Here is a 16,916-nt window from a genome sequence, read left to right as displayed (position 1 = left end):
GTCACTTCACCAAATGGGCTTCGGTATCTTCATAAGTGAGAGACAAGACTCTATAATCTCTAAGACGCTCTCCAGGACTTACAGTCATCTGAGAATATTATTTTGAAATGTAGCTCAACTGTAAAGTGCTATATAAACTTCTTGATTTGGAATCTACAATAAAAGGAAAAACTTACCACAAACCACATCAGAATCATCTCGCCAGGATTCATAGGTGCCAGGACCATCTGCGGCACAGAGGCGGGACAATTCTGAATAAGTGTCACATGTAGAATTTTTATCACTATTTTGGCAGTACTCATCAATGCAGACCGTTTTGTAGTCATTGGACAAAGTGGTTACTTTTCCACATTTCTCAAAGTAGGTTCCAATAATTTTGTTACAGTACTACAAAATAAAGCATGAGGTTTTATTAAAACATAAGAGAATGGATGATCAAATGAATATTCAGGAAAAGATAAATTCGGAAGGTTTTTTTTTTTTTTGTATAATATTCTATAGCTTTGACAGGGAGAGTTGTTGGATACTGGTTGAAATGGAGGGTTTTAAAGTATTATAGTTGGTACAGCTACTCCTAAAAGAATTCTTTACCTCTGACATTTTGGATTGCTAAATAATGACTTTAGAATTGTACCTAAACTTATCCAAAATTTTTCTAAAAGTGACATAAACTTTAGAATTTGAGAAGGTGAAAGGAATGAGAATAGGAGAGATTGGATGGTATCAGAGATTGGATGGTAAATGATTGATACCACAGTAGGCAGAAGGGCTACGGCCCTGTAACCGTTAGTCTGCTTACATTTGACTAGCCAACAAATTACAGTAAAACACAGTGACTCTGTGCTTTCTTGGTGGCAGCCATGTGAGTTTACTTTGGAAACAATATATTTGTTCTCATTTGGTTAAGGAAGTAAAGAAATATATTACTGAACACTGAAAAGTTCATATTTCAATGTATTTTAACCACCACATAGCTGTTTTCTATTTTAACCATGTTTGTTTTCAGGAAACATAAAAGCTACTTCTAAACAAATGCACAATGTGCACCAATTAGGACCTAATACAGCTGATAATGTCCAAGTGAAATATAAAATAAAGTGAAATAAAATCTTCAAAGATTGTTTTTTAATTTGTTATTCTTTGTGCATCTTTCTCACTAGATTATAAGTACCTTAAGAGTAAGAAGTATAACTTTGTATTCTCTGGGCTTAATATAATATCTTATACATAATAGGTCCATATTAAATATGTATTGACTTTAACATAAATTTATGTATTCATTCAACTAACATTTTAAAGCAACAAGGAGTAAGTTCTCACAGGGTATGCAACTACCACAACAAATAAAACATCATTATAGAACTCATAATCTTATAAAAAAAAAAAACCGGGAGAAGAACATGGGAACTTATTATAGATGGTATCTTATCATAAGTACCAATGAGTAGTAAAGGGTAGCAGAGGAAAGAGAAAGCAATTCTAACTACAAAGATCAAGGAAAGTTTCACAAGGAAGATAGTAGATGATAATCTTATATAATGACATGGCTTAGTTTGCTTTACTAAAAGATGATAAGGTGGTTATAAATATAACACCTATTGACAATAAAACAAGTCTCTTCTATCTATACAAATCTTGACCTTGAAAATTTTGTTCTAGAATGAGATAAGAATATGTGAATATTAATTCAGTTATCAAACGAATCTATCAAATTCAACATAACAGAATTACACAGGACAAAAAATTTAGAGTAAATGATGACTATTTTTAAGTGTTGGAGTCAAAAAGATTATATGTAACTTTTTTAAAAAGAAGGTAAAGGACCCGAGGGTGACAATTCAGACTGACTATCCAGGGCAAAAGTTAAAGGAGTAAGATCAGAAAGTAGTTGTTAGGGACATAGCACATGGATTTCTGAACTGTAAGAGTGAAGTTAGTACCCATCGAGAGATAATAATGGTGTGGTGAAGCACATCTGTTTACAGACAAACTAAAACACTATGCAAAGTAAATTGGAACTGCCACACTAATATATAGCCAATATCATAGTTTTTTAGGAAAAACATTACTTTAGCTGGACTAAAATTGAGAAACAGACTAAGGAATATTGGAGATGAGACAGTTGCAGAATTCTAAGAATAAAGTATGCATGCTTAGAAAGAATGCTGGCTATCTAAATTGAAACAAAGGACAATATTGGGAAAATTAGCTACTAGGTGAAACATCAATTTCTCACCTGTACTCCATCTGAACAAGTTTCATAGCTTTTACTAACAGTGTTGGGACAATCATCAGGAATTTTACTACTGGTAATATGTTCATTGATATCTTCTCCTTAAAAAGAAAGCAATGTTTGATTCAAAATATTTATTACGTATACACTAAATAGGAACTCGATGACATAAATATATATTTCTTATTTTAATAATTTCTCATTCTTTAGATAAATGTAAATTGTTTATTGTTAGATTTATCCAAATATGAGCAATTATTTTATAATTTTTGGGTGTGAAGCAATCTTGTATATAATACATTAAAATCTTACCTGGAGTGTTGTTGAAATTACCACAAAGACCACAAGTTGGATATTGCTTATGAAGAGTGAGCTTTAAAAGAAATTTAAATGCATATAAATTTATAAAATATTGACAATATTGACAGTACCCATTTACCAAACCAAAGGATAGGGCCTCTTTGTATTTAATTCTGGTTATTTAGGATGTACTACAGGTTATTTAGGATATACTACAGGGCCATGTTTAAGAGACTTGGCTCTAGATTTTGGAATAGGTCCTGATTCCACCGCCTACTATGTGTCTTTGGGCAGATCATTCAACTTTCTTTAGCTTGAACCTCTTGAATTTCATTATCTTTAAAGTAAGATTAATAATAGTATGTACTTCAGGGTGTTTTAAATATTAAGATAATGCTTAATATAAAGACTAGTACATAAAAATTTCTCAATAAACTGTAGCTCTCATTTTCCTTATAATGTATTGTTTTTAAAATTGAAAGCAAAGAACACAAAGCATAGGATTATAAAAAAATTATAGATGGACTTACCGAGAGTTTGTTATTTTTGTCCCACATTAAAGACAAGATTCCTCTACGGCTATTCAGGACATTATATTCTCCATATTTTTTAATGTGAATCAACTTATTGTTATATGGTATCTGTACACTGAAAAGTATAAAATATAAGTACATATAAATATAACAAGAATATTATTATAACATGTTTTTCTAATAATTTATATTTCTATATTTAGTATCAAATATAATACTGGCAAGTAAATATTAAATTTTTCTTTTACATATCATTTCAGAAGAAGAGATACAGGTTTTTTTCCAATATTGGAAATACTTTTAAGGAACAATGAATAAATCTTTGGGATTTGGGAGAAATGAACAACAACAAAAAAACATTGGTTTGGTATAAGAAAAAAATGATGAAATAATTTGAAATATTCACAAGTAGAGTATCATTTTCTTATGCTGAAAGGTGTTCAAATATGCCATCACCAAATATGAATTGCCACTTCTGAAAATCATGACCTAAGAGGTTCAATCTATTGTAGAACCTCAAATTCATATTTAGTGTTAAACATACAAATTAAAATTGAAATATTCTGTTAATAATTTTGTTGAATACACATGTTGCCCAAAATCTAGATACTCAAAATAGCCAAACAACAGAACCACTCTTTTTTCTACCTTGTTATAGAAATAAATATCAAAGTCTTATACATTTACCAAGCTCCTGTTCAAGAATTTATTTAAAATATCAATATATACATTAAAATAGGAATATAGCACAATATCGTCCCCCATTTAACCTTTTTTGGGGAGGGGTGGGATGTGGGGCTCAATTTACTTCAAATAATTTTATAGCATTTATTCAAAACACTCCGGCATTTACCTTTCTCCATTAACTAAAATGATATCGCCAGTAATAGAGATGTCGTTACTGTCAATTATAACTGTTATTTTTTCAATATCACTATCGTTTCGTTTGATCTCAATATTGAAATCGCCTCCAGACTCAACGCAGTGACGGCAGAAAGTGTACGCGCATGAAGACTCAAAGACAAAGATACGGCCATTGAAAGCTTTATATGCTCCTTTGCCCCAAGTAGAAGCTTCACCTACAAGATTTAGAGTAGAATATTCATAATTATTCAGAACAATTAATGTAATGTCTAGTTCTGATTTTTTTAATTGTTTATGTCCAAAGACAAAAAAAAATCTCTGAAAGAGTCTATTCTCACAGCTACCACCTTAAATGATTACCTTTCTTTCTCACATACTGCAAAAACATACTAAAAGTAGTACCCGAGTCTTTGGGAGGACCCAAAGTTGACTATCTGGCTAAAACAAAACATAAATAAAAATATCTTGTTTCCCTTGGGAAAGAGAAATTGTCTCTACAATGTATTATCTACTATAGGGAGGGATATATGAAGGGAAGTTGTGGTCTGATTGTTTTGCTTTTTGTAGGTATATGAATATGAATATGTACATATTTATGTAGTGTATATATATATTTCTGTATATGTGGTGTATGTGTTTGTGTGTATCTTTGAGGAAAAATAGTGCAAATATACTCTCGTTCAAATATACAGTGATCAAACAGATTAATGGGCAAATTTTTAAAACTGGTTTCAAGTCTTGATTATTTTGTAACCCCACTAGGTACTGTCTAGCTTGGGCATAAAAATATGGATAGAAGTCAGAATAATTTTTACTTACCAATAATTGTATTTGTTTCTGAGTATTTCGGAGTTGCTTCCGGAATATGGGATTCTTTTCCTATTCAACACAATGCATAGATTATTTAAATTTCAAAACATATGTTGATTTCAAATATACAAGCTATTTGTACTTCCACGTGAGAATTTAGGAGTTTGTATTGAAAGCCATCAATGTGCTTCTTTATTCTGAATATATAATTTGATTTGGTGAGAGCTGTGATTTGCCAAGGTCATATATATGATTATCTTGAAAGTCCATATTTTTTCTTGGAACAATCAGTCATAGTATGTTCAGAAATCATTAAGAGCTTATTAATTTGGGGTCATCTACAATTATAAACGTATGCTGCATCCCTTATAGAACTGTTTTATCAACTTCAGAAATAAAATTTTGCTAGCCTATTTTTATTGGCCTTTACCCAAACAGGCCCAAAGTAGATTTTATTAAACCAGTCTACTATATAATACTAATAATTCAATTATCTGCATATGAAGAAAATTCTGTGTACCTTGAAACTTAAAGTTTCCTTGTTTATTTCAAATGCACTGGCCCTGTTATGTAACCAAGTAAATGTATAAGAAATCTTAGAGTAAGCTCTAAAAGCAAGGTAAAATAAGAATAGTAATAAAAGTGAATGTTTTGATAGAATTTTAAAATAGTTTTCATAATGCCATTTATTGTGTATCGTGAGGCCACTTCTCTTTACAACAGGTTTTCTTTACTCAGGCTGAATAGAAATAGATTTAACTATTTATAGAGTCATTTTAGAAATAAAATATCTAAAATAATAAAGGAGAAGTTGCACTATGTTTTATTCAATTTGCCTTAAAATATAATTTAATTTCTCTTATTCATGAAATTGTTTCAAGTATCATCTAAACTTTAGTACTCAAAGAAAAGATGTACTTAGAAGCTCAATTTAATATGAGAAATATATAATAAGATATTATTGATTTACTAGATATATATATATGTATACCTAGCAAACTAGCAAATATATATATGATATGCAGACATCATACATATACATAATACATATAAACTTTTTAAACACTGAAAGTCATAAATTAAACTACCTGGAGTATTGAGTGATCCAGAGGTACTGTAGTCAGATGAGCTTGTGACATCTATTTTAATAGAAAATAATTAGTCTGTTTCTGTGGTAAAGTATGAAAAATAAGTTTTATAATTTGATGAATAAACCATGGATCCAAATTCAGCAACACTAATGCTAGCAGACTTAGAACCACGTGAAGCTATAAAAGAAAAATATATGTATTATCGAGTCAACAACCTGCTGGAGTAACAATGTTAAATGCCTTGCCACTAACTGGACAGACACAAAATTAATTTATTCCAGATCAATTGCCTTAAAATTTATTCAGGGACAGAGGTAGGAGTTGCATAGACAGAGTTCCAGATCTCTTATCTCATTTCAACCAAACTTACTTTAAACTGTTTTACATTTGGGGAATCTAGATATCATTTCAGATGTCAACTGAACAAAGGATTCTGCATTCTTAAAAGCTGCATCCATGAAAACCACTAATCTAGATAAACTGAGATATTCATCTCAAGATGTTTTCTGTCAAAAGATCCAGAGCCTGCCATTTTGAAGCCACTATATTTACTGCCATTAGAGACACTACCAGAAAGAACATTAGTTAATAAAAGTCTACCTGATTTGGAAAAATGAAAGCAACTGAAAGCTGGCATCTAAATAGCAGAAAAACTTCAAATTGGTAACCATTCCACAATAGAAAGATAAGAGGTGACTACTTCTTAGTACATTTCTCAGGAACAAAACCTATTCTTGAAAACCTGAGCTAATGGCAGCAGATATGGGTTCAGAAATTTAATGTCTCTTAAACCCTTTGTACCAACTATGCTTAAAAAAATCGGTGACAATAACTAATGAGTGATTTCAAACTTCTCAGTTCCATTGAAGTGTTGACCTAAAAACTGATGTCTGCAACATAAGAACAACACAAAATAAAATTATTATTTCTGTATGACTAAGCCTTTTTTGAATAGACTGATTTATAGTCAACCCTGACTGATGTCAACCATGATTACACTACACTATATTATTACTAATTAGACTTCACTAAAAAAAAAGTACTTGTCCTAAATTTAAGTTACAAATATGAAACCTAAATATCTTTCAGAACACTCATTAGAAGTGAATCTACTACTCACGGTTCTGTGGTCACTTAGTCTAGTGGCTCCCAAGACTTCCCAGCACTACTTGCAACATTAAAATAGTTCTCATATCACATTAAATATAATTTTAATAATGTGTACCACAAATTCTGAGACTTTTCAACCTAACATTTCCATTAAGCAGAAATATCAAATTGGATCAGATTTTCAAAAAGAATGAAACTTATGTACCCTTCTCAGGAATGGACCTGCAAAAAGAACCATTAAGCCACCAAGACTAGATCTAGGATACGAAGCTCAAGGCCAGCGAATCAACTGCTACTCTGATCCCCTCTTCAATTTATGTAACACCAAATCAATTTTTCATAAAGGCAACAAAAAAAATTCTATATTAATATATTCACAACCACAAAACTAGTTTCATATCTTCTGCCAACAAATATTAAATGACTTTTGCCTGATCATATCTAGATACATTCAATAATTTCAAGATTTTGCCTTGTTTTTTATATCATTATTAATAATGTTTATGATTTTCAGTTATTTTAACATGTATGTGAGAATCCTGACTTTCTAATGATCAGAAATAAATCTCAAATGTCCAAAGCATGAGAATCAGATCCAGGAAGACCCTTTCCAGTATCATAGGACCTGTACTACTAAGGCCGGCTTCATCAAATTCATTTGGTCCAGAAGCACCAACATCAGGTCCAGCTCTACCCTTCCTTCTTCCACCACTTTCAGAACCAGAAGGCCAGATCCTTTTTTTTCCTTCTAAAAATGTGATTTAAAAAACTAAATCAAATGTGATTAAAAGAAATAAAGAAGGAAGAAATTGATTTGGATTTCTTAGGAATAGAGTCCAGGTTAGGATGCCTGAGTCACTGATATCAGATCCAGGACTCAAGTGTTCAGATCCAGCAGATCCACTGCTACTCTTTCCATTCCCACTAATTTCACTGACTCTGAATTCCTGTTGATCAGATGACCCCAAATTCAATCCCAAATCTTCAGAGATAGCATCAAAATATTCAGCCCCATTTCTTGCACTTGAGCCACTTGCTGAATACAAAATGATAATCAGGAGAATTACTTTCAACGCATACCATGATTTAGAATTTTTCTGTGCATAAAAATTAAGCACCAGTTCCTAGAACATTGAAACTGGAGCCTCCAGAACCACCTACTCCATTTCCATCAAAGTCTGTACCACTGTGGCCATTGTCACCAAATAAATTTGAACCAGAATCTCCAAAAAAATTGAGTTTCACTCTTTGTTTCTCCATTTCTAAAGTCAGAAAACCAAGTCTTTCCCTCTAATGGAAAAATTAAAATGTGATTTTTTTTTAAAAAATGAAAGTTTGCAATCCATTTTAATTTCACTGAAAAAGTCCAGGTTAGTAGAATGCATAAGATATGAGCATTAGACCTGAGATTCATGGATCCAGGCCTGACAGACATAGCTGCCCATTCCATCAATCCCCTGCTTCCAAATTTCTTTTCACTAAATGCCTAATCACCAAACCCTGAATTTCTAAAATTATTGCCAGCATGCTCATGCCCCTTTCTTGCACTGATACTTCTACCACAAGATTAAAAATGTGTCACCAGAGCCTATTTAATACACTTCATGATTCCAAATTTTTTTCCAAATGTCTTTCCTTCAAGTCCAAAATCAAAAGACCCAGGACTTCCACTAACTTAAAAATTAAAATATTATTAAATAACATAATTGTTATTTGAAACCAAATTGTATTTCTCAGGAATGGAGACTGGGTAGAATACCTGAACTACTGGTAACAGATCTAAAGTCTCTGAATCCAGCCTCAACAGATTCACTGTCAGTCATTCTATCCTCCCCAATTTCAGTCATTGCAAATCCCTGTTGATCAGAAACCCCTAAATTTGATTTCAAATTTCCAGAGCTACCACCAACATGTATCCCCACTTCTCAAACTGATATCACCTAAGGAATATAAAATGATTGTCACAGAGCATATTGAAATATTTTAGGATTCAGAAATTTGTATGCATGACAATGAAATATCAATATGTAGATCATTGGAGATAGATCCTCTAAAACAACCCACTCAATTTCCTTGCACTGTTTTATTACTAATGCCACTGTCACTAAATAAACTTAAACTGAAAGCTCCAAAATAATGCAGCATTGTTCTCCCCTGCCCCAAGTTCCCAACCAAAAGACCCATTTACAACTGATGAAAAAATAAAAATGTTATTTAAAAATCACTTTCATTAATTAAACTTTGTTGTTAAATGCTAAAGAAAAGTATTCTTAACCAATTAGTTAATTTACTTAATTTTAAATGTTTTAAAATGAGTCAGAATTCCTAAGCTATGGGCATCTGATCCAAAACCTATGGATTCATCTCCAGCAGATCCTCTGCTGCTCATTTTTCACTCCAATAAACTCTACTGATTTCTAACCCCTTTTAACCAGGTGTTCCCAAGCCAAATCCCAAATTTCCAGAGGTATGGATACTAAATCCAGACTCATTTCTAGTGTCCGTGCTATCTGCTACATAAAAAACAATTGTTACCGGAGAATATTTAAGTACAGCTTATGTGTCTTTACTTTTTATGCACAAACTTAAAGAGTAATAGAACACTAGAATTTGATTTTCTGGTGTTCCCTATTTCATTTTTACCAGACTTTTTTGTCCAAGACCACTAATTACAACTTCATATGAGCCAGAATTTAAAAAGATCAAATCCAAATTCATTTTTCTTTTTACCACCATGTCCAAAATTAAAAGGCAAATGGAAAATTAAATTTATCAGGAGCAATAAATGAAGGATGTATATTATTTGTATTTTTTTTGTAGAGTCTGAATCCCTGAGCCACTGACGTGAGAGCCAAAGCCCATGGGTTTACCAACAAATTCCTTGCTGTTTTTTCTGTTTCCACTAATTTCCACACCTAATTTCCATGAATTTCCACACAAAAATATCTAGATTAGTACTTTAGTGATCCTCATTTCTTTCATTGACTTTAATTTTTTAATATAAATTGCTATTTATCCACACTTTTGTGACTCTATTTTTCCTGGCATTTATTTTTCAAGAAAACTAGATCAAATATGAGTAACAGAACTTTTAATGTTGGCCTTGCAAAGGTCATAGAGAAACATGCAACCCAAATTTTTCTGTTCTTATAACAAAACTTGGGAACAAGAGATTTTAAGTGACTTTCCCAAAGTCCACAGAAGGTTAGTAGAAACGACTGGGGAGAGAAATTGAACATCTCCCTTCCAGGTCCAAGCTCCTTCATAAAAGCATTAAGTCTACTTGCCTTTTTATTAAAATGTTTAAATTGTTGATTTCTGCAGATCCTTTAAGAATCAAACATAGTTTAAAATTTTTTCCCATGAGTTCCTCTAACACTAAGTCTATATTGGACAAAAATAATTCCACCAATTCCCTGCTTTGCTAACTGATGGGTTTTTCTGTCAAAAGCAAAAACTATGAAACTATGAAATTTAGAATATCTGTTTCGCTGGCAGCAGAATTAGAGCCAGATAATCCATTCGCTGTAGTCACATCAGATCCTCTTGAGTGGGGTGGATTGCTACCAATTTCATTTTGATTTGAAGCAATACTAGCAGAAACACCGTTGGCAGGACCACTTTCTGAATTAGTTTCCTCTACCATAAAAAATATAATCATTATCAGAGAAAAGGTACATTCATTTTTATTATACAAGAACTTAATCTATACACATTTCTTGAATTAGGTCTACATTATAATTTCAAATGAATCCTCCCTCTCTCTTCCATTTATCTTTCCATATTTAATTCCACACAGCATAATCAAGAGTGTGCATGGCAACCAATTTACCATGAGGTCTGAGAGAATTCCATAAGAAAAGTGAAATACTGGGGCCACTTAAGATAAAGTTTCACTGTGTTCTATACAACATGAGCAAACAATTAACATCTCAGTGTTGTAAACAAGAGAAAATATATCTGCATTAATAATTAGTCATGTTGAGCTTGTCAATTCCAAAACAGGTGACTGGACAGATAGGACATTTTGTGTCCTTCCTGAAAATATTTCAACTGCACCCCTACACCCAAAGTTATTTCTCCACTTGGACTCAAATATTAAATCTTAATATAAAATATTGAAGTGATTTTCCTCACTGGATCTCCTTATTTCCTATTTTTTTTGTAGAGGTATAAATTATAGAGACTTCAGGGATGAGCAAGTAAAGTAAAAGTTTGAATGGCCAATAAGAAGTTGTGAGTTGAACCAGAGAGGGCACGCCTCACCTAAAGAAATTTAATTTCTTTTCCAGACAAAACAAAATTGCTAGCTACAAACTGTTTAGAAACCCTGTTTTATACTATTACTCAGCAAATTGACAATTCAATTTAAAGAAAACATCTTGTTATAGAAAATGAATTGTAGTTGGAGACAGAAACATGTGTAGAGAGATCCTGCACTAAATTTGGGTCCAGAAGGCATTTTAAATTATTAATTTATACATTATAAAAATGACTGATCATCATAATAATAGTCCAACATAGAAAGATAGCATAAGGAAATAAAAATTATCAGGAAAAATTTAATTTAACATTTGACAAAATTCTCTAAAGACAGAATTCATCACTCTCATTGGTACTGGAATTAGTCCCTTTAGATTATTACTACTCCACTATTACTATTAAGGACATGTACTGAAAATAAAACAAAGATTATCCGATTCTCTCAAATGAAAAAAGCATTCGTTTCTTAGGTGAGCATCTTTCTCTAACAGTACCTGCTGGGGTGTTGTCTAACTCTGAACTATCAGTATCTCGGCGTTCTCTCCTCCTGTCTTCAGCCTTTCCTGGAGAACCATTTTCTTCGTTAAAGACTGAAGCAACAAGAGATCTCCTTCTTCTGTTTGAGTCAACAAAGGATGAATCTTCAAATGGTAAGTCACCTAATGCAAGTAACAGGAGATTTTATTTGAAAATATTACTAGCACGGTACGGGTGATTTGATCGTGACAATATGAAAGGCCGTGTTTTATTTTGTATAAACCCAGTTATTCCAGCAACACTTGAAACAACATATACCACTGAATGACTTAAACGCCATATCCATATCTTTTTGTCTTAGTTCTAGGACTTCAAGAAAGATGAATAGAGCTGTGAAGATGTAATTGATGTGTGCTAGAAACTCTTCTTCACATGGATAGGGTAGAAACTTCCCTGTCTTTTTCCTTCTTCATTACTAAGCCCCAAGTGTCAGTGTCCAACTGTCTCCCCTGAAAATACTCTGCTGAGTTGAGCCCACATTGCCCTTGGCTTAGTAATAACTGATAATGTTAAGATAACATACCTGATTCTCTTTTCCCTATTTCTGAAAGGAAAACAAATGAAAACATTTACTCATAAATTAATTGTAGCATTCACCTCTTCAAGTCTTAGCTTAAATGTCATCTCAATGAGGCATACTTGGACAATTTAAAATTGCAATCCCACCATTATTCTAATACTCCCAATTACAATTATATTACTCTAATTTATTCCATAGATTTTATCACCATGTAATATACCATATTACTACTTATAACATTTATTGTTTATTAACTGTCTTCTTCTAAATTTTAGGCTCCATAAATTCAAGCTTCTTTTGCCTGTTTTATTCACTGAGGTATCCTAGGTGTCTAGAACAGTGCCTGAAGTACAGGGGATACACAATTTATAATTATCTAACAAATGCACTCATCAACAAAGATCTCTTGTTAAGTTATATGTACTGTATTAAATGAGGTATTATGCTTTCTGTCATACCTTTTATATATCTTTGAAATCTTTATAATAAAATTAAAATACTTTAGAATTTATTTTTTGCCTTGATAACTACACTATTCCTGTAAAGTTGTGGGAGACATGCATTTTTGTCACTGACCACACAAGAAAACGAAATGCATAATTTTAAGTAAAATTTGAAAACTATGTAAAAATAGATACAAATAAAAATAAGAGACTTAATTCTCCTTGTTGTAAATAAAGGAAAAGAGACTCCTCTCCTTTTTTTATTTTTTAGATCATTTACTTTAGAAAACATGTGATTTCTTTCTCAACCTCTTTGAGATGCTGGTAATCCATTTAAAGGCTATATAAGCAACTCAGAAATGTTTCCTCAAGGAATTGGTGACTGTTTCTTTGAAATGTTATCATTAAGGAAGAAAGCTTTCCTTTCCTCTAGGAACCTAACTTCAGCTGGTGCCAGTCTCCAAATTGTAAACCTTCCTTCCTTATGATTATAAAGATACAATAAATTATTTTTTTCCTGTAAATACAATCAACAAACACAGGTGGCTACATCAACTACCAAGCAAATTTAACATGGACTATGTGTGACAAATGGTGCCATCAAGTCTTCTTACTTAAAGACTAGTTATTGTTTATCTTGAAGATATTATCTAATGGGTAGTATCTGCTTGGCCATATAAAAGGGTGAGATTGCTTTCTGTCTTTGCAATCTCTTAACAGATTAAATCAGGTACAGCCAATTTATATAATTATGTTATTAAGTAACCCTCAAACCACTGTTACTTATAAACTCTTCTCCATATACAGCATTTTTTTCCTTTGTCACTTTTTCCCCTGCTTTACTACATACTCTTTCTCCACTCCTCTTTTATCCTTTCTCTCTCTCTCATTGTCTTTCTTCATTCTCATATAGTTTTAGAACTGCATCTTAATATCTAAATATCTTAGTTTGATAGCAAAGCAAAAAGAATTCAGTACTGGGAGCAGTATGATCTTTTGAGTCAAATCCATTTGGACTCCCAGACTTGCAACAAGAATGGCCTTTAATAGTATCACTCTTTGATTCAGTAAAAGGGCTTCCTCCTCTGAGCCATGCAAGTTTCACTCTTGTCATCCTTGGGTCATAGCCCTTCTCAGAGAGCAAAGAATGCAGTCAGACGGTCAAGAAGACATGCCAACCCAGAGCCTGTGCCATCACCTTTGCCCCACGGTAGACCATTCTCTAATTCCTCAAGGCCCTGAAGCTCAAAGCCCACTACCAGGGCTGCATGAGCATCTTTCTCAAGACCATCTTCCCAAAGTTAGACCATATTGCAAGGATGGCTGTTTGCAGAAGTAGATGGAGCTGAGACAGGCAGATTAGGGTACCCTTTATGGTCTGGGACTAAGCCAAGAATAGGCAGAGCAAGGAGACAGGAAAGTTGGCAGGGATACTGCCCACCATATTCTTGCATTGAATTATAATGACCTGAAAATTCTGCATTGGAACATGGCCTTCCAGGTTGTCACAAACACATTTTTTTCAAAGTGGAAGAAAAGAACACATTTTATCTAAAATTTTGTTATTTTTGTTTATATATATAGTTTTGTTTATAATATAGACATGCATTTGCATTCTTGCCCCTGACTGTGCCCTTGGCCTTTCCTTGGAGAAATTATTTAATACTTCTGAAACAAAGTTTCCTTATCTTATAAATGAAGACTACAGAATAAATGAGGATAATATCCACTTTATATATTGTTACTAATTAAATGATAGAATTAAATGAGATAAAAGCATCTAGCATAGTATCTGGCACATAGTAAATATTCAATTAGAAAGATAGTATCTTTTAATATATTTTATTTTCTCATGAAATCTGTCACATCAAACTCATGTATAAGCATCTTATTTCATTTATTAAAGTCATTATAATATTCACTATACTCATCATACTTCTCCTGAGTTTAACCTCACAGATCGATCCTTCACTTTGTTATAACATTTCCTCTGAATTTATCATTCTGTTGTTGAAATGAATAGCCTGTTATCTCAGCCAGGTCATTTGTTTGTTCATTGCCACATTTATTTCAATTAATTATTTTATCCCTTTCATTTTTATTATATAAAACTTACTCAGAAATAATATTATCATTGGCATCACTAGTAGTAATGGCTACTGTGTTTTATGTATGTACCACATCTTAGATGTCTAATAGCACCTTACATGCCTTATCTCAACTTTTCACAACTTTCCAATAAAGTAAGTACCATTATTATTGCTCACTTGTAAGTCAGAAAACTGATGTTTAAAAGAGGTTGTATAACTTGCCCAACATCGTATGGTATAATCTGCCAAGAAACCCTTTTTTCTTATGCAGGATGTACATTGCCTTCACCTTGCTTAAAGGCAGGTTGTTTATATAATGCTTAAAGATAAATAAAATGTTTATCTAATTCATAGCTCCAAGATAAATAAAATAAATTTATTTCAGAGTAATGTCATACTATATTTTCCTTTTTGCACACATTTTTGGAAGGGTTAGCTTATACTTTGGACAATAGACTGGACTAGAAAAGAGAAATAGATATAATTTTGCTCTTCCACCCTTACCCTATGGAGAAAAATTGCCGGATCAGAGAAGTGAATATGGGTGGGCTGTGTGGAAAGGGATATTTTTTAAATAATGGTGATGAATAAGTTACGTTGTCTGAAGTCAGTAAAATCAAAGACTATCAAAAAACATCAAGTCTTATAGTGGCCTATATATTCTTTTCTCAGATATGCGAGTCTTTCATTAAGGAATGAAGAGGGGGATAACATTGCCCTTGAGTATGTCCAATTTTATATTGGCTGTTTGAGTGGCTGGTTGAGGTTTCTTTGCTTGGCATTTTTATTTATCCAATGCAGCTCTAGCCTTAGAGACACTTAAGTCCCTCCTAAATAATACTCAGACCTGAAAGGTTCACTGACAAACGGAATAAACTCAATTGCTCATAATTTCAGAGGATTTTCAGAGAATTACAGAATTCCAAGAGTTCTCTTGCCTCATTTTAACTTCTTAAATGAGTGCTTTTGGGAGAATGCTAAAGACTCATATGGCCCAAATTATTCTAATTAACAACCAGATTTTGTACCCTTGGAAATAGAGCAGCTCTTGCTACATCATTATGACAGAATCTGTGAGTTCTGCTTGTAGTTATGATGAAGCGATTGCTGTCTTTATGGGAAAACAGCAGGTCAGTTTATTCTTGGTTTGTGTTTTACCTCAAAGAAAATATTTTCCAATTACATTTTATTGCATTTGGGTTGTAGAAAGACACAGAGTTCTAAAATGTCCTATAAAATATACAAAAGTAATCAGGCTATTTTGATTGTTATATACATTATAGCAGAATCAAATTAAATCTATATTGATATTAGCAAAAATTCTATTGTTAAATTTAAGACAAATTCCATAAAAGCAGTCTTGATTTGCTGAGCCTTATTTTTTATTCTGGTGGATAGGGAAACAAAATAATGGGTAATATTCAATAATATTAAATTGTCCAAAAGAATTGGTAGTAAAACAATTGGGACTAAGATCAATTTTAATTAAAATAGATGACTAAAGAATTGAGTATATGTCTGTCAATAAAAAGATAGGAAAGTGAAACCTTAAATCTATATTCACAGTTCTTTTACAAGTTTAAGAAATTCTATAAAAACAAGTAACCAGAGTAATTTTTCATTTCAAATGTCACCACCTTTATAAATAACTGATTAAATATTGAAATGTCTGACTCAAATTATATAAAAACACACTAGAGTATGTTTGTAATAATAAGGAATATTTCATTAAATGTTTTAATGATTTTTCCAGGGAGATATGCCTTCTTTTTAAAGAAAAGCGCTGCCACTGAGTTGTTATTTTGTATAAATGGTATAAGAAAACAAAGTAATTTACCTGAATTGCTTTCAGCTATTTGATCATCTGAAGAAAAAAAAAGGAGGGTGGGAGGAGAATTGCTCTCATTAGTAGCATATTTGGCAAATTTGCCAACAGAAAGTGAACCTTGATTATAACCATTTCTTGTCTTTGGGAAGTGTTCCCACAAAGATGCTCACTGAATTCAATACTCAGGCATGAATATAGAAATTAGCCATTGACCAAAGTATATATATACCCCTGCAGAACACCCCTATAAAGGAACTGCCTCTGCCAGTCCTTCAGCCAGTTTAGAGCACCTTC

At 32.4% G+C, this 16,916-nt stretch overlaps 1 protein-coding gene across 1 annotated transcript in view; it reads right to left on the bottom strand.

The window, feature by feature from the left end:
* MUC19 (mucin 19, oligomeric) overlaps positions 1-13,818 on the bottom strand; it is a gene marked incomplete at its 3' end in the record, with an annotated part of 48,935 nt that extends 35,117 nt beyond the window's left edge. Inside the window, exons 1-10 of the mRNA XM_011363183.1 lie at positions 13,683-13,818; positions 12,265-12,285; positions 11,699-11,863; positions 7,792-7,977; positions 7,567-7,689; positions 3,920-4,145; positions 3,064-3,181; positions 2,546-2,606; positions 2,237-2,334; positions 177-387 (exon numbers count right to left, since the gene is read on the bottom strand). Coding sequence (XP_011361485.1) covers positions 177-387; positions 2,237-2,334; positions 2,546-2,606; positions 3,064-3,181; positions 3,920-4,145; positions 7,567-7,689; positions 7,792-7,977; positions 11,699-11,863; positions 12,265-12,285; positions 13,683-13,818 — 1,345 coding nt within the window. The remainder of the gene's footprint in view (positions 1-176; positions 388-2,236; positions 2,335-2,545; positions 2,607-3,063; positions 3,182-3,919; positions 4,146-7,566; positions 7,690-7,791; positions 7,978-11,698; positions 11,864-12,264; positions 12,286-13,682) is intronic.
* Positions 13,819-16,916: the final 3,098 nt, after the last annotated feature.

This window comes from Pteropus vampyrus, unplaced genomic scaffold, assembly GCF_000151845.1.
Source record: "Pteropus vampyrus isolate Shadow unplaced genomic scaffold, Pvam_2.0 Scaffold82, whole genome shotgun sequence".
Taxonomy (NCBI): Eukaryota; Metazoa; Chordata; class Mammalia; order Chiroptera; family Pteropodidae; genus Pteropus; species Pteropus vampyrus.
Note: the sequence above shows the minus strand (reverse complement) of the source record. Positions and strands in the feature narration are given on the sequence as shown.